The sequence below is a fragment of the Sminthopsis crassicaudata genome, chromosome 2 (assembly GCF_048593235.1).
Source record: "Sminthopsis crassicaudata isolate SCR6 chromosome 2, ASM4859323v1, whole genome shotgun sequence".
NCBI classification, from domain to species: domain Eukaryota; kingdom Metazoa; phylum Chordata; class Mammalia; order Dasyuromorphia; family Dasyuridae; genus Sminthopsis; species Sminthopsis crassicaudata.
The window spans coordinates 340,624,383-340,646,628 of NC_133618.1; the positions used below are offsets into that span (position 1 = coordinate 340,624,383).

At 33.7% G+C, this 22,246-nt stretch overlaps 2 protein-coding genes across 10 annotated transcripts in view; one reads left to right on the top strand and one right to left on the bottom strand.

Moving 5' to 3' along the window:
• Positions 1 to 321: 321 nt before the first annotated feature.
• Positions 322 to 3,499, top strand: INSM2 (INSM transcriptional repressor 2). The gene has a single exon (XM_074290580.1). It carries the CDS (start codon positions 635 to 637, stop codon positions 2,306 to 2,308), a length of 1,674 nt encoding a protein of 557 aa, XP_074146681.1. The 5' UTR covers positions 322 to 634; the 3' UTR covers positions 2,309 to 3,499.
• Positions 3,500 to 4,302: 803 nt separating this feature from the next.
• Positions 4,303 to 22,246, bottom strand: part of RALGAPA1 (Ral GTPase activating protein catalytic subunit alpha 1) — a 302,140-nt gene continuing 284,196 nt past the window's right edge. For 7 of the 9 annotated variants that reach the window (XM_074290587.1, XM_074290589.1, XM_074290584.1 and 4 more), the window contains 2 exons: positions 16,762 to 16,886; positions 4,303 to 5,612 (listed from right to left, as the gene is read on the bottom strand). In XM_074290587.1, coding sequence (XP_074146688.1) covers positions 5,464 to 5,612; positions 16,762 to 16,886 — 274 coding nt within the window. In that variant the 3' untranslated portion in view covers positions 4,303 to 5,463. Of the gene's footprint in view, positions 5,613 to 10,724; positions 14,712 to 16,033; positions 16,065 to 16,761; positions 16,887 to 22,246 lie in introns of those variants that run through there. The other 2 variants (XM_074290585.1, XM_074290586.1) reach the window with 2 other exon arrangements.

Sequence of the window (22,246 nt, forward strand, 5' to 3'; positions counted from 1 at the left end):
CCGTCTCTTTCTCGGCTCTAGAAAATCTTCTATGTTTTTGTCGAGGCTGTTGTAGGCTCCCTCGGCCAGGGACTAGAGAGACTCCCTCTTGGTCAGCTAGAAGACGCAGAGACCCGAAGGTATAATCACGGACTGGATAAGAAGGTGGCGAAGATTGAGGTTGTAGTATCTCCCACACATATTGACTGGCTTACCTTTCCGCGGGTTTCCCGCGCCTTTGTTTCCATTTTGAATGGGTATCATTCTAACCCAGGATTGGCAAGAGGATGATTTTGCTGGTGGAAGGAGATAATACTGTTTGAACTCGGGGAAGGCGTGGCGAAGCAATCAACCTCTAGTTTTCCCCTAGGGTGCTTATCCAACCATTACAGTAGCCAGTCTGGGCAGCTGTGAGTTTAGACCCTGCCCGCCCATTCCCCCCCTTTCCGACGTTGTTTTCTACTCCCGATTGGGTAGCACCTTCCCATTCCAGAGCGAGGTTGACTGCCTCCTCTGTCCAGCTGCCGTCTCAGCTATAAAGACCAGAATATGACGGCTGTAGCAACGTCCTGCTCCAGTCTCGGGTCCTGCAGCCTCCACCCCTCACCTTTTTCCTTTACTCTCAGTTTAATTCTCACATTCTTCCAACTCCATCATGCCGAGGGGCTTTCTGGTGAAAAGAACCAAGAGATTGGGAGGCTCTTACCGAATGCGTCGGGATTTTCAGCTGCTGGCGCCTACTTTCCCCAGAGGGGCTTCCCCCAGTCCCCAGGGAAGCGTGAAGGAGCTGTTGGGATTCTCTTTGGAAAAGGTAGAAAAGGAGGAGAGGGAGGTGGCTTCTCAACCGTCAGTGTCCGTAAACACTTCGTCCTGCCTGGGTACAGTAGAAAGAACGGGACCAGGCCGGTGGGAAAGCGTTGTGACGGGGTTGGGAAGAGGCTCGACCCCTGGTCCCAGTCCTAGCCCAGCTAAGCCGGCAGGTGCGGAGTTGCGAGCGACATTCCTGGAGCGCTGCCTCAGTTCTCCTGCTTCGGCTGAATCGTTCCCGGGAGGCACTACAGCCGCGGTTGCTTTCTCTTCCACTGTGGCACTCCCGTCTGCCCCATCTTCGGTGGAGCAGCTTTTGATGCCACTTCTGGCACCTTTCCCAGAAGCTGTTACAAAGCCGGAATCAGCTCCCCTCACTGTTACTCTTCAAGGCCTGAAACGGGGCACTAGAGACGACCGTTGTGACAAGGGACATCCAGGAGCTGTGTCAGCGTCAGGATCTGGAACAGCAGTATTAGGTGCCAAGAAGCCGAAGGCTATGAGGAGGCTGAGCTTCGCGGATGAAGTAACCACATCCCCAGTCCTGGGATTGAAAATCAAAGAAGAGACACCTGGGACCCCCTCCCGGGTCCTTGAAAACAGCCGGACGCCACTGGGTGAATTTATTTGCCAGCTGTGCAAGGAAGAGTACGCAGATCCTTTTGCACTGGCCCAACACCGTTGCTCTCGTATAGTGAGAGTTGAGTACCGTTGTCCCGAATGCGATAAGGTCTTCAGCTGTCCAGCCAATCTCGCCTCCCATCGCCGGTGGCACAAGCCACGTACTGCTAATGCTGCCACAGCTATCCCCGAAGCTCTTCCTTCGTTTTCCTCTTCCTCATCACTGTCTACAGACTGCAGCATTATCGCACCTTTCCTGCCGGAAGGTAAGGAGAATAACAGAGAGAAAAGGACTGAAAGTCAGCACCCTCTTATTCGGGACAGCTCCCTGAATGATCAGCATCAAGACAGTTTCAACTCAGCTACCCACGGACTGGATGTTAAGGTCACTAAGCACCCTGAGCCCCAGCGACCACAGGGCCCATATACTGATACAGAGTCGGGGCGTCGCCCGGGTACAGGGAAAGGCAATGGGGATGGGGTTTTCTTGTGTCCATATTGCCACAAGAAGTTTCGCCGTCAGGCTTACTTGCGTAAGCACTTGGATACTCATCAGGAGGGATCAGCCAGAGCGCTAACCCCTGGCTACAGCCCTGAGCATAGCTTACAGCTTACTTTCCCATGCCCACTTTGCGGGGCACACTTCCCCTCTGCAGACATCAGAGACAAGCACCGGTTGTGGCACGCGATGCGGGAGGAAATGCTATTGCCTACTTTAGTGGGGATGCCTCCAGAAGGACCAAGTGGAACTGACGGAGATACTCAGCAGATCTTTCCTTGCAAGCATTGTCCGTCTACCTTCTTCAGTTCCTTGGGTCTAAGTCGCCATATCAACAAATGTCACCCTTCGGAAAGCCGGCAGGTGTTATTGCTCCAGATGCCTCTAAGACCCGGTTGCTGAGTACGAACAAAAACAAGATTGGGACAAATTCGGGAAGAAATAGACATTGTGAGCTACTGCAGGACCAACTGGTAAAAGTACCCTTCCTCCGCCTTCTCTTTCTTTACCTCCTTTTCTTTCCTAAAGGCTTTATGGAGTTCAGCCACTTGGAAACCTTAAAAAGTTCTATGTAATTTGTTAATTCCTATGGAAAGTCTCGTTGAAGACTTGTCTAGAAAGGATTTTTTCTTTTCTTCTTTTTAAAGCCGCTCAATGTGGTTATTGCTGATTTTGCTTCCATTGTCGTCGCAGGCACCCATATAAAATTTAATGAGCTCAGATACTTTTTTCACTGTACATTCTGTGAAATAGACGGGATTGGTGCCAAACTAACAGAAAACAGTAAAGAAGCAAGGTTTCAATCAAGATGTGGCTATGGGCAAAACTGAGCTTAAGTGAAATTGAGGAGGCTATTATTTCAGGTCTTTAATCTCCTGTAAACATGTCCCCCCAATTCCATCAAACTGATCTATCCCAAAGAAAGTGGAAAAAGTGCTTGAGTAATAGTTTTGACTTGAGGTATATCCCACCCCCTTCAATTTTGTGTAAATTAAACTTCCTTGAACTATTTTAAAATAACTTTAAAAACCCACCTTAGCCTGATTTCTTGAAGTTAAAAATTTACTTCTTTAGTAACATTTCACTCAATTTGTGGTAATACTTTTTTTTTTTGTAATTTCATTTCTTTTATTAAATATGAACCTACAAAAAGATGTAATACACCATAAAACTGAAAGGCAATTCATTTAATCTTTTTAAAAAATAGACCTGTGACTTTTAAATTACTTTTTATAAATCATGATGTACATTCTATACATCCTTGTCCTTGCTTCTATTAGCCAGAGGTGTATGGTGCTCTCCAAATAAATGTGTTTAGCTTGTGTCTTGTGTTTTTTGATAGTATTACATTCACATGATTGACTAGAATCAATTTGAAAGATACAGTGGGCAAGAGAAGGGAGAATTAATTTTAAATAGGGGCTAATACAATCTTCCTTCTAAATAACCTAACTTCCTAGTAACAGGATATACTCCAAATACAGAAATATAGAAATTAAGCCAGTATTTCAAAGAAAAGTGTTTACAGAGTGTTACACTTCTCTTTGAAATACTGACAATTTCTACAAACTTAATCTTCCCCTGGAATACTGACCTTCCACCTTTTTTTTTTTTTTTTTTTTTTTTTTTTTTTTTTTTTTTAAGTTAATACTTAAAGATTCAAATTTGGTCTTAATTTGAATTGCTGTTTTTTTTTTTAACTGTAAGTTTGAAAAAAACCTTTATATAGCTTAATTTTTCCAAAGTAATTATTTCATTATTTCCTGTCTTCTACTATCCTAGTTTTCTAGATTTTTTTTTTTTGGAAGCACATTATAATTGAAAGAGTTCCTTCATTCCATAACTCTATATCTTAATCTTCTGGATTATTTCATTTGTTCCTTAACTTTTTAACTTTTAACTCCATACAATCTAATGCACTTCTTATAATAAAAAATATTTTCTACAGATAAATAGAATAGGGGCTCTCTTGTATTTTCAATTTTTATTTCTGCTTACCAACAACAACAAAAAAGATGTTTTTGACACTTGATCAGAAAAAATTATTTCCTTAAAAAAGAACTTAACCCCCTTTTGTATAAAGTTTCAATTTATCATATGAAAGGAGCAGCAGTAACAAAAGCTTATTTAAGAAATTAAGGTGTCAAGCAACTGAGACAATTATTGGCACAACTCAAACTGTGTAGGAAAAGAAGTCACTAGGGGCAATCTTAAATTAGAGAGATGTATTTCGAACTGGGTTCAAAGTACATCCCCAGAAAGAAAATTCAGATCTACTTTTAAATTGAGAAGATAAACTAAATTTATTCTTTATTATGTATTAATAACATTAATAAGATAGACTCTACTTGCCTTAAAGGCATAAAACTAAATCAAACAGCACTCAAGAACAGAAATTGGTAAGAATAATTTTATTGTATTATTAAATATGTCATCTTTTCTTTAACAATTACAAATCTGTAGATATTACATGAATGACCATACATAATTTATATTTCTCTAGTTGCCTGTATGATGTATTTACACATGCAGTTAGAATCAATGCCATGCTACATTTCCTTAAGAGAGATGCCACTCAACACAAAATATGAGCAGCTCCTCTGTTGTAGGAAAAATACTCTGGAGGACTGGATTGTGTACTGATCCACACCTCAAAGTTCAATATTAACAATAGAGTAAAGTATGACTCCTGGATAATATTCCCTTATCTTCTTTAATAGTACACATAATTTTGACCAAGGAAGTTACATTGGAAAAATATTTTTTTCCCTATAGAAGAAACTATTGATCCACCAAGATCCTGGGCCAGATGATCAGGGCCACAATCTTAAAACAGAATGGCATTGATCAGTGATACCATTTTAAAAGGAAAATATTATAAAAAATAATTAGAAGGCAAGCATAAGTTGGAGTGCAGCACAGTGATTTTTCTAGTTTTTGATTTATCATGGTATTATCCACATGGCTAGGAAATGAGTCACTGGGAAAGAAAACTAATACTAAAAAAAATTTTTCAAGTGGAAACTAAAATACTAAAAGACCATTTATTGTAATTATTTTAGTTTTAATAACATAAATAATCTATACACATCCTGTGCATTAATAAATTTGTGTCTTGTTTGGCCTTTACAAATGCTTAAATTTAAAATTGTTATGTTTTTAAAAAATGTATGTTTAGCTTGCTAAGAAAGTTACACACAATAAACGAGATTTTTTTTTTTTTCCAATTACATATTTGGGTCAATATTAACCCTGGAGTTAAAAGTGAAAATTTAGACATAATTATCAAGAAAATTAGGGGATATGGTATATAAATGGCACCAAAAAAGTGGAAGCTTAAGAGTGTAACTAAAAACTCCACAGCAATCTAGAAGCTGAAATATTAAGTTACAAATAAAATATCAATGTTGTTTTCTAAAATAAATGTACAGGAAGGAGCATGTGTGTGATAGCAGACAAACACCCGGCTAAATTCTGGGGGGAAAACATTGTCAGTGCTAATTCAACTGCTCAACACTAATGTTCATTGTTCAAAAATGCTGCAGTTGCTGGTCTCCTTAGGATTTATTGGCCGAGCCAGAGGAGCGGCGAAGTTTCATAGACATTCGGCTCTTGCTGGTTCGTGGAGACATTGGAGAAGCTAAATCGGTCCCATCCATCTGCAATGCTGTTGGAGTTTCAGTGGGTAGAGTCTCCGGGCAGGAGCCTATAGAAACAGCAAGAAACAAACTATTAGTACCAATGTCCCAGCAATGTACCCCATAAAAAAAAGAATATTTCTGATATTTATTCACTAGAATGTCCTATTAAGTATTGTAAGTTCATTGAAAATAACTATTGTTAGCAGGGAAAAAATCCCAAAATATCATATTGAAATAGAAGCTATGGGGAGCAATTTCCTTACAACCAGGAAGGGGAGGGATCTAGAGCCACCATAAGCATGCAGGATTCAAGATGCAGGTAAATAGGGCTGGTTCCTTTACAATAAGCTCCAGAGTGTAGGCATTCATGGCTTAAATTTAATACTCCAAAATATTCCTAAAAAGCTAGAAGGTCAAACTAAAGTCATTAAAGGTATTAAGTAATTTCCTTTATGGAAGTTTTGCATAACAGAGATGCTAAAAATTTAAATGTCTAAATGAAAAAAAAGTTTCAAAAAATGCCATAATTTAGAATAGATCAATAATACCATTTGTTCCATAGGGAAAGAAAAAAAAAAAAAAAAGGTAACCAAAGTAAATATATTTTAAAATGAAAAAAAAAAAAAAAAAAAAAGGAAAAGTATTTAGCTATCAAGACCAAATTCCTTGCTAATAATAAGATTAGTTCTTTCCATTTAAATGTTTCCATGAGCATAGCTCTTATCTGAACAAAGCAAAAAGAGCAAAAAATCCACCAAAAAACTTGCAGAGACAACAAAGAAAAAGTTGCAAGTATGAAGCAATAAGTTTAGTAATGCAGCCTACAGTTCCCGAGGCATTTGTTTAGACTCTCCATTATAATTCTTTAAGGATAATAGTGCTCATGTATAATCACAAGATCACAGACTTGGAGTTGTAAGGGACTTAAAAATCATTTAGTTCAACCTCCTCATTTTACAGATGAGGAAACTGAGGCCTAGGAAGGTTAAGCTCATGCATATAAATAGCAGAGCCATTATTGAATCAGGTTCTTTAACTTGAAATATAGCTCTCTTATGCCACACTGCCTAGCTATGGCTACTGGTATATATTGGGTAATAAGCACACATTCTTAATCAGGTATTATAATAAATGGCAATTGTAGCCATTATCTACTGTTTAAAACTTCCTAACTATAATTTATTTCTCAATTTATTTTTGCCTTTACTCTAATTTGCAAAACTGAAGCTATGAATGCAAAATAAAAATTTTCATAGGGAAGTGGCTCCTATTGAGATGGTAGTAAACTTCAAGTGTATTTAATAAATCTCATCATGAATCAAAGTTTCTAGAGTACCTAAAAGGACAAATACCATAAATGTATTCAAGAACAAATGTACATTAAGAGTTTGTGGTCAAACAAAATCCAAGTTGACTTGTTCTCCCCTTTTCAATGGTAGTGTTTCAATATTCTTTCTTAACTAGGATTAAAATGACCTATGTACCCTAAAGTATAAGGAAATGTGTCATTTCCCCCCTTTTTATCTGAGTTAGGTAAACCATTAAAGCCCATGAACCACTGGCCCCCTTCAGAAATGCATTGCAGACAACAGGCAGAGATGGGAGTCCATGCTTGTCTTGTAAAGCACACCATTCCCAGCAAGAAGGACAGGACTTCCTTTTGCTTTTACCTTGAGTTGGCCAATGCTTTCTAGTGGAGGTTTGGGGAGGAAGAGAACTATCACTGCATTTCTTTCTTTGTTGTTAATGAAGAAATGATGAAAGAGTAGAGAGAAGTGAGGAAATAGGAGAGAAGATAGATATAATAGATATGAGACACACTGCACAGTCTGACAGGTGTTAACTGAGGAACAGAGAAGAGAGTAATCAGGTTTTGGTTATATAATTGAAAGCATGATTAGGGTGATGAATGGTTTCACAGTTAAAGAGTTGTTTTGTAATTCCAACATATTGTACTTACCAACTTAACAGTTACACAGCAAGACAGGAAAGAAGAAGAAAAAAGAAGTCTATAAAACAGTCCAAATCCATTGGTTTTCTAATAATTCTCCTGAACTCATGGCATGTTATCTTAACCACTTTACTCTCAATATATATAAAAACTCAACAAAAATAAACAAAAATCTCTTTCCCCAAATTACAGAGAACTGAATTAAGTTGATGGTATTTGTCATTATTTTTAGCATATGACACTTGAATGTCAACTTCTGGTCATGTAGGATGATTTACAATAAATTCAAGCAAAATAAATTTACAATGGACATTTACTAATTTTCAAAAGCATTGGAAAGAGAAATGTACAAATTGACTTCAATACTCTATTCTAAGTGAGACATGTTTGTAGTGTGAGTTATATGTTAATTTATTTAATTTTTATTACACTAAGATAATAGTATACTCACAGATACACTGCTAGGAGAATACAAGCTACAAAAACGTTTGTGACCTACTATATTAAAAAATAAATATTGATATCATATGATTGGACACAGACTATCTCTACAGAAAGCTAATAAAATGAGTCCTTTTATTACTATTCACTTTCCCCTAGCCCTTCTTCCCTTTCCCCTCACCCATGTAGTTTGTTGTTACCAGTTAATACACACCATCATTACAAATAGGCATAATCAATGCAAATGACAAGTAAATTCTATGATTCTTTTTTATTTTTTTTTAAGCATGATGTGATTTATTTTGTTTGTCTCTAGATGTATGAAACTCTAGAAGTTCTGGTGTGATTATACCCATTGAAGACATTTAAAACTGCAAATTCAGAAAGCAAACTCAAGCTAATTAGATTTCAGGTTCCTAAATACAAAGAAGTAAAAATAAGTGAACTCTGGAGATGAACAAATAAGGAGAAGAAAGAATAGAGGTTGAGGGAAAATTTTTTTTCCACAAAAAACCCCCAAACCATAGCAGGTTAATTCACTGTGTATGAAAATGTCCTATTTCTAGTACTTAGAACACTGTCTTGCATATAATAGGTAAAGTCTGCTGATATGAACTGAAACCCCAAACAAACTTCCAAGTGTTGGGTAGGTATTTTTAATCACTCAGTGATAAAGAGCAAGATCTGTTAAATGCCTATTATGTTCTAAAACCAGCCTCTTCCATTTGGTTTGAAAAAGGGAGCAGCATGTACAGAGATAAATATATACAAAATAAATACAAATTTATTTCCTGTGGGAAGGGCACCAACAAGGTAGGTGAGAGATCGGGATAGACCTTGTATAAAAGGTGGTGCTTGAGCTGAGCCTTACTGGAAGCATTCAAGCATGGAGGTCAGATGGGAGATTGCATATAATATCACAAACTGCAAGGTGGTTTGGAATGTATATGATACAGACTAATATGCCCCAGGCATGGAAAAGTAAAATGAAAATTGACTTGAACATGAAGAAAAGTACTTTGTATTTAATCCCAGAAACTTTTCGAGTAGGGGAATGACATCTGTGCTTTTGGAATCTCCTTTTGGTAAGTTCTTGAAGGATGGATTTGAGATAGGGAGAAGCTTGAGTAAAGGAGAACTTAATATCAACTAGTACTGTAGCTTGGCTGGCATAGCAGATATACTGGGTCTGGAGTTAAGGAAGACCAAAATTCAAATCTTGATCAGGCATTTATTATTTGTGAGACCAGGAAATGTGACTCACAGAGTCACTGATAAAGACTTGCTTTCCTAGTCTGAAAAATAAAGATGTCTATTTTATAAAATTGTGAGAATCAAATGAGATAGAATAGGTTTGGGTGGTTTTTTTTTTTTTAAACATGTTAAAGTGCTATGTAAATGTCATTATTAGCAACTGATCAGAGAGAGTGAGACTTAAGAGCTAAGAATGACTCCAAGATTGTGAACCAAGGTTACCAGAAGGCAAGTGGTGCTCTCAATAAAAATTGAGAAGAGGGAAGGATTTGGGTGAGGAAAGATAATGAATTTTGCTTGTCTTTGAGACGTTTATGGGTCACTCAACTGCAAATGTCCAATAGGCATTCCAAGGAAGAAGACTGGGTAGAAAAGAGAAATGAAGGTTGGATGTCAATATACAGAAATCATTTACAGAGATATGATAACTAAGATATCCATAAGATATCTTATATAACCCATAAGAACTGATGAAATTACCGAGAAAACAAAGGAGAGATAAGAAAAGAAGACTCAGGAAAGAGCCTTGGGGCATATCAACTTAGAGGTAAGAAGTGGCTACACAATTAGGAAAATCAAAAGAAAGCAGTGTCAAGAAAACTCAGGAAGAAAATATCCTGGAAATGAGGCTGCTCATCCATGTCCAATATTGCAATATGAAGACAGAAAAGGTAATTGTATCTGGGGAAGTAAGAGATCATTTGTAACTTTGGAAAGAGAATTCTTACTTGAGTGATAAAGTTGTAAGCAAGATTGCAAGGGGCTCAGGGGTGAGTGAGAATAGAGAAAGAGTAGGGAATATAGACTACTTGTATAAATAATTTGTTTATAAAAGGAATAGTTAAGTAAAGGGTTTTTTGAGGCTGAGGGAGACAAACATGTTTGAAGGTAGCCAGGAAATACCCAATAAATAAAAATTAGCTTAGAATTAAGAGTGGGGAGAATAACAATCTTCCAGAGGAGATGGAATCAAAGGCACAAATATAAGGGTTGATTGTGAAGAGACATCAAAACATGGTAATGATATAAAAAGATATAAAATATAATATAATATAGTATTTAAGAATGACAAATTATTAGGTCTCATTTCAACAATTGATTAACATGGAAAAACCCCTGGAACTAGATAAAGAAAACAGTAAAAGATCATTAAAAATTATGTAGCATTAAAAAATAGGCAGGTTGATTTCACTTCATAATAGACAGAAAATACTGTCATTTAGATTTTCACAAAATGAAGCATGAGGATGTAAGAATCTTTGGTGACCTCAAAGCAGTAAAAGAACATCTTTCTAATGGTTAGATTTTCTAATGGTTCAAATTTAGAACAGTAGGGATGAAAAGTCCAAATGATTTGGTATTATTTTGTAGTTCTGGGACTTGTAAGTATATGCTATCTTCAAGTTACTTTTAAAAGAATGACAAACAAACAGAATGGAAAGATTTTGTAGAAAAAGCAATATGTAGAAATGGAAGCAAATGATCACTCACAAAAACTTCAATTGGCCAGAATAACCACAATGTTCAGTCAGTCAGTCAACAAACATTTATTAGTTAGTAAACAAAGCATTTTATTAAGTGGATACTATGTATTAGACACTACACTAAAGACTAGGGATACCAAAAAATAGTGAAAACATAAAGTCATAGCATTACAAGTAGAATACATCTGGATGTAGTGTACATTTATAGAAATACAAGCTTATGAATGAATGGAACATATTTTCCTATAAGCATTTTCATATATTATGTTCTTAATAAAATAACTTTTTTTTACATGTCCAAAAAATAACTTTCTTTAATGAGCTCAAACCAATTTAGTAGTCTCAAATTATCCTGTGAATTGAACACTGTTATATTTTTATAGAGTAGTTTTATAGAGTAGGTAATGGAGACAGAAAAGTTATCTAAGATTAAAGCTATACTATTTATAATGGACTGTTTTGATGACCCACCCCATCAAAAATTTGATTCTAGTGAATCATCGATTGAATCATTGTGAAATTGTATTTGGCTATGGAGGAAGATCAGATTTTGAGAGAATACCAAGCTGAGGTTGTAGCTAAGGCTAATATATCACTTTTCCTTTGTACTTTGTATGGATTAACAATAATTTTATGAATTGTGTATATATGAATGTATATATAGTGTATGAAATGTAATATAGTTGTAATTTGTAAAATATTTTGTGATGGTTCTTTTTATAAGAACCTGAAAATCTTTAAGGCTACAAAAATGGCCAAGTATTAATTCCAAATGAGAGCTTTATATTTTAGAAATAGTTCATCTGATCAACAGAGGTCAACTTGTTATTTACTTTATCTATTTGCTTAGAATACCATAAATCAATTATTAAGATGAATGAATGTGATGAAAATTTCTTAGTAGTTAATATGAAATGTAGACTATGAATGATTATGGATCTTGACATACTTTAAGGAAAGTCAGCCCAAGAGAGATGAGAGTTACTCAAATATGAAATGAAACATTTTAATAAAACATATGTGATTTGTCTGCAGCTAATGTGGATGTATTAGGAAGAAATTCACCAACTTACATTTTAATAGAAATACACAAAAGACAGAAGTCCAGGTAACAGAAGGTCTCCCTGCCTATCTCTTCCAGAATGATTAAAAAGCTAAAGGCAACCCCAAAAAGGGGATAATTTTAAAAATACTATATTAGGAGGAGAAAGACAGTAAAAGGAATGGGAGTTATGGGGAATGGGATAACTTATAACAGTAAAAAAAGGGGAAAGCTAACTCTTTATTTTATCTTTTTTTTTTATGTCTGCAATGGAGAAGGATCTTTACACATGAAATGTTAGCACAAAAATGGCTAGCGGAGAGATGATAATCAAGACAGATATGCATATAGGAAGATAGCATTTATCTGTCTTTGACCCCTAGCTGAGATAAATCTTCAATTTCTGAAAGAATTGATAGATATGATTGTGGGGCCTCTCTCCAAAACTCTTCAAAGATTAAATTAAACAGGAGAAATATCACAAGATTGAAGAAGGGAAAATGTCCAACTTTTTAAGAAGGAAGAGTACAGCCCACAAATAAGAGGCCTGTGTACGATTTTGATTCTTTGGAAAAATCTAGAAGAAATTATTAAAGACAGATGCCCAAAATTTAGAAAGGGAAGTGGTGACTGTAGAAGGCCAACATGGTTCCATCTAGAATAGGTCATGCCAGAATAACCTAATTTCCTTTTTTGAAAGGATTATTAAAGCAGTTGAGAGGAATGCTGTTAAATATAATTTGTGTAGATGTTAGCAACGCTTTTTGATAAAATAGCTCATACTTTTCTGGTAAAGAAGATAGAGAGATATAAATTAGATACTAACAGATTGAATCAGAAATGGTTTGATGTCAATGTCTATATTGCAGGATTTCCTCAGGAGAGTACTCCAAGAATCTGTCCTGTCCTTGCTATTCAATATCTTTTATCAATGATTTGAATAAAGGCAGCATACATTATGTAGCATATTGATAATATATAGTATGCTAAACAAATTTCTAGATGGCAGAAAGCTGTAAGACAAGTAACAGAGTAGATGACTGTAAGGACCTATATAAGAGTTTTGGGTACAATCCAATGAGATGAAATTCAACTGGGATCAATGTAGATTCTTGCATTCAAGTGCAAAAAAAATTTTTTTTTTACCAACACTACAAATATAAGATGGGGGAGTTGTTCTGGAAAGGATCTGGATTTTTTAAACTGTACTTCAAGTTTAATATGACTAAGCAATATAATGTAGCAACCAAAAAAAAGAAAAACCTAATGTGATGCTAGGTTGTATTGAGCGGCAGAGCCTCTAGGACAAAGGAAGTGATAGTCCCACAGTACTTTGCTTTTATGGCAGCACTCATCTAGGATATTGTGTTCATTCTTAACACCATTGTTTAAGAACATTTGTAAACTGGAGTTTCCTTAATGTTGAGGCATGACATATGAAGATCAGACTGGACATGTTTAATCTGAAGAAAAGAAGATTCAACAGATGATATTATAACTATGTTTAAGTATAAGAAGGATTTCATGGGGAAGAGGGATTAACTTTGTTCTCTTTTATCTCAAGGGGCAAAACCAGGAGTAATGGGTAGAGTTGTCAAGAAACAAATTTAGGCTTGATTTTAGGAAAAACGTCTTTAAAATTGCAAAAGTTGGATGAATCACAGTAAGGATTTTTTTTGTGTATGTAGAGGTTTTTGAGGTTTCCTCCAACTATCAAATTCTGTGATTCTAGAGTTATTTTTTCAAATTCACAACTTTACAACCTAATCAGAGGGACTGTGAACTAGAATAGAGAAAAAAGCTACATCTTTATTTTAATATATTGAATTTCATTTATAGTCCTATGAGATCTCAGCACTTTACCAGATAGCCAAAGGAGACCATAATAAAAAAACAGTTAATAACTCTTGACCTAAATTGGCTTCAGGGTAAGTAAATTTCCAAGTTATAAAATTAATTGTAGTGTCATTCATATAGTGTCAACAACCAAAAGTTTGAGAGATTTTAAAAAATGGTAAACACCAATTTTTTTTTTATACACAATATACATTGTCTATAAAACACAACAAAAAATTTAGTGGTTTTAGCACTAAAACCCACCAGCATGTGGTCAAATATTTGCTTAAGTAAAGTTCAAAAAGATAATAAGTTACCATATTTTTTAAAAATATAGAAAAATTTCAAAGTTGAAAATTCTTTATAGGGTAATTTAGCTCATTCCATTATTACAGATAAGAATGAATTTAATTATAAAATCTGTAAAACATTTTATCTAGAATAATTTGAATCGCAGTCACTCTAACTGCATGTCAAATTTTATTGAAACTGAAAATATTTAGAAATTGGTATATAAATTGGTTCTTTAAATAAAAATATCAAAGATTTTGAGAATTTTCATTTATGTCAGGTGACCAAGATAAAGATAAAAGGATATGTCAGAAGACTAAGATGAAGGTAAAGGGGATTTCCCCCATAGTATTTTTTTTTTAATAAAAGAGAAGAAATCTAATAATGCTTTAAACTAGCTATTGGAAAACCAATAGAACATGGCATCACACTAGTTCTTCAATGTGTTCGGTAATAAAAATAATTTCTCTTAAATATCAATCTATTGATTAGATAGAACCTATTTTGAAAAATTAGGTTAAAATACTAATTTTAGGTTTAAATGTTCAAAATGAATCTAATCATAATTTAAATTATACCATAGGGATGATTAGAAATTATACATCACAATGAATGTAATTCTTGACAGAATTTATTGTAATGGTTCACTGAATATGCTATCTTCAAGATACTTATGAATCTCAATTATGTATGCAATCAACACATTTTTGGTTAAAACAAAAACTGCCAATTGTAATATTCCAGCTAATTCATTGCTTTTGAAATCTGTAGGCTGGTGGGTAATCATTATTTTGGCTTAACTTTTATGATGTGTATCCTCTTGCACCACTCCTTATAGCTTCGGTAGAAGACTGGTAGGATCATTCTAAAGGGAATAAGGTCAAAAGGAAAAAAAAAAAATTCAAGAGATCCCAGCTCTGTCATCTTTTCTTTTTTTTTTTTTTTGTGGGGATGAGGGGGAAGGAAATGAAGGAGTAACTAAATTTATTTTTATTTCATTATGTTAAACTGAGAATTGCATTAATCAAATGTTTAGTCTTACAGGATAATTTTAGTGGCTTAAAATATTCAGTATTTTATTGAAAATAATTTTTGGCAGTGTTGATATTTATATGAAAAATACTTTTTCACCTTGAAGAAAATGTGTTTCATTAAACAGTTTGTAGTTCTACTCCCTAATTGTCTCCTAAAATAAACATTTTTAATACTGTCTGTTTTATATCCAATTGAATCCTTAAAAAAAAAATCCACTTTCATTTTTTTTTTGGAAAAATTGTGGGCTAAATGTCTGACATGGCAAAAATCATCATTTATTTTAAATAAGATGGTTTAATATTCATCAAAAATTATTTTCTCTTACTAAAGTAAGAAGTAGCCAGGATATGTGACTAGTATTCATGGGTCCACTTATTACTTTATTTTTATAAATTTTCTCCAATTTATCTTTTCCCAGGTAGAGCAATCTGGTCAAAACTAATCTTAATTTTTTTATGTCTCCTTAAATTAATTTTCATTAATTCATTTTCACATCATTCTCATTTTCCTAAGATTTTACCCATCTATTTAAAATGCTTAATTTTTTTTCTTTAGGTTTTTAAGGACTACTTTGATATAAGAATCTAACTACTATTTGCTAAATCCTAATCCATTATTTCTATAAATCCTTTAGCAAACTATATTATTTCTTTTCTTAGATTAATGTATTCCATTCCATATCATCTGAACTTATTTGACTTAGAAAACAAAGTTTATCAGTGAAAAATTTCAATCTTTTTTTGTATTCTTCTTCTCCTGCTCCTTTTGGATGTCACTGTAGGATATCTATTAATGATGCAAAGTCATGTACATCAATGCCATCTATTCGGACTATTTGTTCATGCTGAGAAATAAAAAGGTCAACATAATTTCACTTCTGAAATTTAATAATTTCAACCAAAGCTTTTATCATTAGTTATCTTTATCCCAGAACCAGTGTTAGTGTTTCATGCAGACCTGGGGTTAGTAAAACACTAACTTTGGAAAAATTTAGTAAAAACTTCTGAAATATTTAGTATGAACCAGGGAAGCATTAAGTTCGTAAATGTCTGAGTTATAAAACTTAGCTCTCTAGTAAAAAAAAACAACAACAACGGGGAAAAAAAAAACAAGAGTAAAAGAATAGAGGTTGAGTCTTGGACACTGTCTTACCTTCAGACAAACAGAACTGATATTTAATGATCTAAAGAGGGAAAATAAAATAAATGAAACAATCATAAGGAGTACAATGTATTATCAGAACAGGATGTGGCCTGTTATTGATGAGTTATTTGTTTTCATATGATTTCTTTAAAAACAGTTAATTGTGGAAAATGCAGTACCCTTTTACATGTTAATAGATACATATGTGTGTATATATATAAATGTATATATAAACCCAAGCTGAATATTTCTAAGTTGAAGCTAGTTTTATTTTTGGCCTTATGAACTGAAAAATATATATACAGAATCATTTTTTTGATTACCAAATTTGAATCTCTATTGTGAGATTACTCGTTCACATTATATTTCTTTTTAAAAAATCTTAATGATTTCATAAAATATGATTCTTGAACTACTCTAAAGATTGGTGAGCTATTTTATAAGCTACATTATGAAATAATTTTAGAAACTTGGAGCTATCATAGAACTTTTTGCTAAATTAGTGAAATATAAAATGAATACCAATGAATACCTCTAGCCTTCAGCTTCAAGGTATTCAAATTCATAAGTCAAATTTAAAGACCAATATTGTGATGTTACTCATGGTATTTTGGTGATTGTCACTTATTTCAGGCAAAATAAAGTTTTCAAATATTTTTAAGATTTTAGAAAAAGGGTATTGCATTTCAAATTCTGATAAATTTAAAGAGAGGACCCATAGTTTCTAGCACTCTTACCTGTATCAGATGTTGAGTGATGATAGGGAGCTGGAGAGAAAACTTGTGCAGCAAAATCCTCAAATGTGGTTGGCTCTAAGTGATGCTGGACAATAGATTGCAAGTAGCGTGCTCTCTCTTCATAGCTATTTTCCTCTAGTTAAGGATGAACTTAAATTTGGCTCATTTAAACAGATAATGCACATGAGGACTACTGCTAATGCTAACATATTTCTTCTAAGCAATAAATAAAATATTCATGGCCAAGCCTATTCTACAATTTTCAGACCACTCCCCATAAAAATTATGGCCTTTGGGAGATCAAAGTTCTTAATCTAAGATTATTAAAATGTTTAATATGTGCTTTTCCACTTTTATTGGTGTGCTCTCTTAGCACACAATATCTAATATTCACATTTATGTATGACATCAAAAAATATTAAAGATATTTAATTATGTTTGAAAAAAAATTTAAGTGATTTCAGGTCAAACTGGACTTGTCCTCTCCTCCATTTTAAAATTAGCCTGAAATGGTTTAGTTTGAAAAGTAGCACATAGTGTGCCAAAAGTTTAACTTCTGTTTATTGTGAAAAAATTTTTGCATACTTAAAAAAATGTTTTTCTGTCTCAATAACTTCATATTTTAAATGAAAATACTAATACTGCTATAATCTTTAAACAGCAAACAGTTATGATAAATTCTCAAATAAATCTTTATGTGAGGAAAAATACTCAGCCAATACACAGAGACAAGTAGGAATATCTACAGAGTATACAGGATCCTTAAACACTGGGTAACAAAATATCTGCAGGGCACTGGAACTGACAGAAAAATACCATACTTCCTTTTCTACCATATCCTCTTCCCTGATATTATTGACAAGAAACCAATATCTTGAAGTGTTGCTCTGAACAATCCACTCCAGGCTTCCTATTTCAGCAGGCCTGATTGTGCTGTTAGCACAGAAAGGGCAAGAAAGGGAGAGGATATTTCTGTTGTTCATGAAAGCAACTATGGAAATGGCTGTCAAAACGTAGAACAGCAGGCAGCACTATACAATTATCAGGAAAAACTAGCATGCTGATTTCATGTCGTATAGTTCCTGAACTGAGAAATCAGTTAACCTTTCTCCTACAACTTTTAAAAATTGTCCTGATGTACCTGATGTGTACAGAAAGAGGCCTTATAGAAGACATTTAAATAAGCAAAAATGAATAAAATTGCTTCCATTGGTCTATCACAGGTAATTTTTCCAACAAAAATTTAAGTATTTTAACACTTTCTTTCCTTGCTGATTATCAGTTTAGATATTTTAAATTTTGGTGACTATGTTAACTTCAAGTAATGATCAAGAGTAAAAATTTTAATCTTGAATGAACTATATTAGCTATGCATGGAGGCTAATAATTTCAAAAAAAAAAAAAAAGGAAAGGGTGAATACAAAAAACTATATATACATCTTGTACTTGACCTTAAGTTCTGATGTATCTTTTAACTTTCAAATGAGAAGAAAGCAAAAGTGTAGCTGGCATATTATTTCATTATATTTTATATAACAAACATTAAAATTATTAGAATTTCTATTATTTTTAACTCTTGACTATTGGGATTATATAACTTTAAGAGAATGCTATTTTTGCAATGGTTGTAAGTAGTATTAGTGGTATTAGTGGGACAAAGTATGGTATAAAATGTTTAATGAGGATTTTATGATTGAATGATATAATTAAATCTTAACACTGGAAAATAATAGAACAGTTTAAAAAAAGTATATGGTTAATAAATGGAAGCAGATGAATTTGATGGTTCAATCTAAATAATACTACCTATCTCAACTTGTTGGAAAGTACTTTTTTCATTGGGGGAGATTCACAGCTGCTGAATTTTCTGCAGTTAATAGAGTCCTTTGATTCACAGCAGTGCCCCTTGTACAAAAAATACTGGCCTTTGTGTATTACCAGAAACTAATTTTCTATTTGGCTGAAAAGGGAAAAATGGGGTTATTGCTTCTCCCTCCTACAGAGCTTTTCATTATGCCTGATGCACTCAACTTCTAAGCTCTTCTGAGAAAAAAAAAATAACTGAAGAGGCAAGAGGTAGAAAAATGAGCTTGTTAGCACATTAGAAGTGAAGTATCTTGGTGGGCCCTAGAAATTCCCAGTGGTGTGTTAACTTATCACTCTATGCATGCTGGCACTGATAGTCTCCCAATTGATCACTCTTTTTTCGCACCAAAGGTGCTGCCAGGAAGCAAAGGCTGAAGGCCCACAGGAGAACACTCTGCTATCAAAACAAGCTGTTTTTAAAAGTCTGCTTGAATAGGTAAAATGCTTCATGAAAAGTAGGGTGGAGACACCTACCTGCTTTTAAAATGCTCTACTTTCAGAAGGCTATAAATGAAACCTTTTAGTTTATCTTATTATATTTAAAGCCTATACACAAATTAGGGAGAACTAACACAAGCCTTGATACATCTGAAGCAAACACATTCCCAAATGTAAAACCTATCACAACAAGAAAAAGGATAACACACATTTTTATGATAGAAAGAGAGAAGAACGATGGAAAGTTTAAAGAAATGCCAAACCTAGACTTAAGATAAGGAAAATAGTTTAAGCTAATTTTGTTTTATACAAAATTAACAAATTCTTTTTGGTTGAAGCAAACTGTGCTTTAACATCACAAAAGAGTTCAGTTGTGGCATGAATGCTGCCAAGTCTTAACTACTTGAAAATAAATCATATAGCACTCCTCATGTATGGATCACTTTTTGAAAGATAATTTTAAAACAAATTGTCAGTTTGAAAGGTAGCATAATATGGTGGACAAGGGAGCCAACCTCAGAGCCAAGAAGACATAAGCTAAAGTTTTGCCTTAGGCACATGCTGACTATGAAACCTTAGAAAAGTGACTTTTCAGTGCTCCAAATGTATGCAGACTTGCATTAGTAGATGGACTTTCCTATTTGGAAGTTCCCTATTATCAATGACATCATAGATTCAGTCCCTATTATTGTTATAACATAATATTATTATTCTAGCTAGAACTTATATAGATCTTGTTCCTAATTGTCACCTGAAATGTTTAAATTGAACTCACAGTCATGCAAAATTTTCAATTTATTGAAAGTAGCTATTTCAAGAAAACTTAAATAAGAATTATAAGAGAAAAGTTAAATTATATCTGCATTAGGGTTTCTTAAGGTTTAACAATACATATCTATTTTATTTATATTTTCACCTATTTAATAATAAATATTTGTTAAAGAAACACAGATTGAGGCACAAAACTATACTCTTGAGCCCACTTTTTGTGTTGAGATGACAGTAAAAATACCAAACAATGTTGTTACATCTGTAATTGCAACCATAATCCTAAGCAGTTAATTCCTACATCACCTTATTCCTCAGAAAGGTTGCTCTCTAGGGAAATTATTAGTATATATAAACTGAATGGCACACACAAAAACAATGGCTAACAACAACAGGAAAACTCAAGCTTTACTCCTACTGCGAGTGGATGTTTCCTCTGACATAGAAAAGTAAAGAAGTGAAAAGCCTAAGTTGACAAAAAGTTAAAAGGCAAACCAAACAATAGAAATTTAAGAAAATGTTCAAAGTTGTCATTTATAAATTTCTCTTCTAGGAAAGTTTTTGTTTTAAATCAAAAGCAGTTCATGACAAAATAAGATAATATTAATTTTTAAAATGAGTAAAAAGGTAAAGATTTTTAACTGGTAGGAATCATTATTACTGGATTAGTCAATCAAAAGAAATAACACAGGGGCTTACAATCATAGCAATACAATTATCCACTAATCCATATCAGTTCTACTTTCAGAAAAAGCAGAAAAGTAGGAAAGGGTATTACTACTCTAAAAATAAGAGGAGCAAACATCTTTTACAATAATATAAAAGCTACAGCAATTTTAACATGACCTGAAATTTTCAAGCATCAATTTAGGATTAGAAACATTATTAATAAACACTGCTTGATTTTGTTTTAATGTAATTATTTATAGTACACGTCTTCTTCTTCCTGCATTCCATCCTCCACTTCTCTCCCCTCAAATAAGAAAGCTACTTCTTCCCAAATTATGGCTGGAGTTGGTTTTACTTTAAGAGTTTGGTTCTAGGGAAAGTTACATGTCTCATTGCTAGCCAACCAATTTATAAAAAAGCATTTAATTAGGTGCCTACTAAATACCAGGTACTGTGATACAAAGATAAAAAAAATGAAACAGTCTTTGCTTTCAAGAAGCTCACATTCTCTTAGTGAAAATAACTTTTACATACATAAGAAATATATAGAATACAAAATATTGTTATTTTATATTTACTTATTATATTATTATAAGGATTTCTTTTTTTGTGGTTTTTGGAAAATAAAAGTCAATAAAGGCCCATGTCTAAGTGGAGGAAAGGCCAGATTAAGAAAAAACAAAATTATCAATCAACTGAAAAGCATTTCAGTGCTTATTTTGTGCTAAATCCTCTGATAACAACTGGGGATAAAGAAAGGAAAAAACAGTCCTGCCCTAAATGGGGCATTTTAAAAGGAGACAACATGTAAATAATGAAGTACATGAAAAGAAATTTCAGAGTGGGAAGGTACCACGAAATGGAGGGGACCATTAAAGGTCTTCCACAAGAAGTTTAGAGCTGAGGAAGAAACCAAGGAAATTAAGAAGTGAATCAGGGGGCATAACAGGAATGAGGGATAGCCAGTAGAAAGGCTAGGAGACTAGCATTTGGGAGGAATAGGAAGTAGGCTGGTATAGTAGGAATAGAAAGCTAGAGCAAAGAATATATAGGGTGGGGGTGTAAGTATAAGAAGCCTGGAAAGGTAGAAAGAATATCAGGTTACAAGATACTAAACAGAGGACTTTTATTTAATCTGAGATCATGTTTTCCTAAGCAGTAATACCAAAATAATTACTCAAAATTTTTGTTTAAAAAGAAAAAACAGCTGGTGACAGCTCATCTCAAATTTTTATTAATGTGTTACTTTTTGTTAGAGATACATTTCAAAGGCTTGTAAATACAATTTAAGTTAGTTATATTATAAATATACAATTATATAAATATTAATTACTCATATAAATTACTTTGGGATTCCTAGGATAAAAGTCTATTACTTTGGGATTCCTAGGATAAAAGTCTTCCTAACAAAACACTTTCCAAATGTTATTCTCTACGTAGACGGGACTGTTCCTACCTAAGAAGTTGAAAGAATAGAAGGAAGAAGACTGGAGAAAAGACAAAAATCAGATGAAAGCACATTTCAAAATCATTTTAGACATTTGTTTTTGCTTTGTACTTTTATACAAAGGCTTTAAACATTGTGGAAATGGAAGGAAAAATATGGAAATTACATTGATAATTGATTAAATTTAAAATGACAAGAAGTAAAGCTTTGATAATATTTGAAACCATTTGAAAGGAGTATTAGATGCCCTCAAACATTACTTGTAAGAAACATACTCAGGGTTTTGACAAAAAGAAG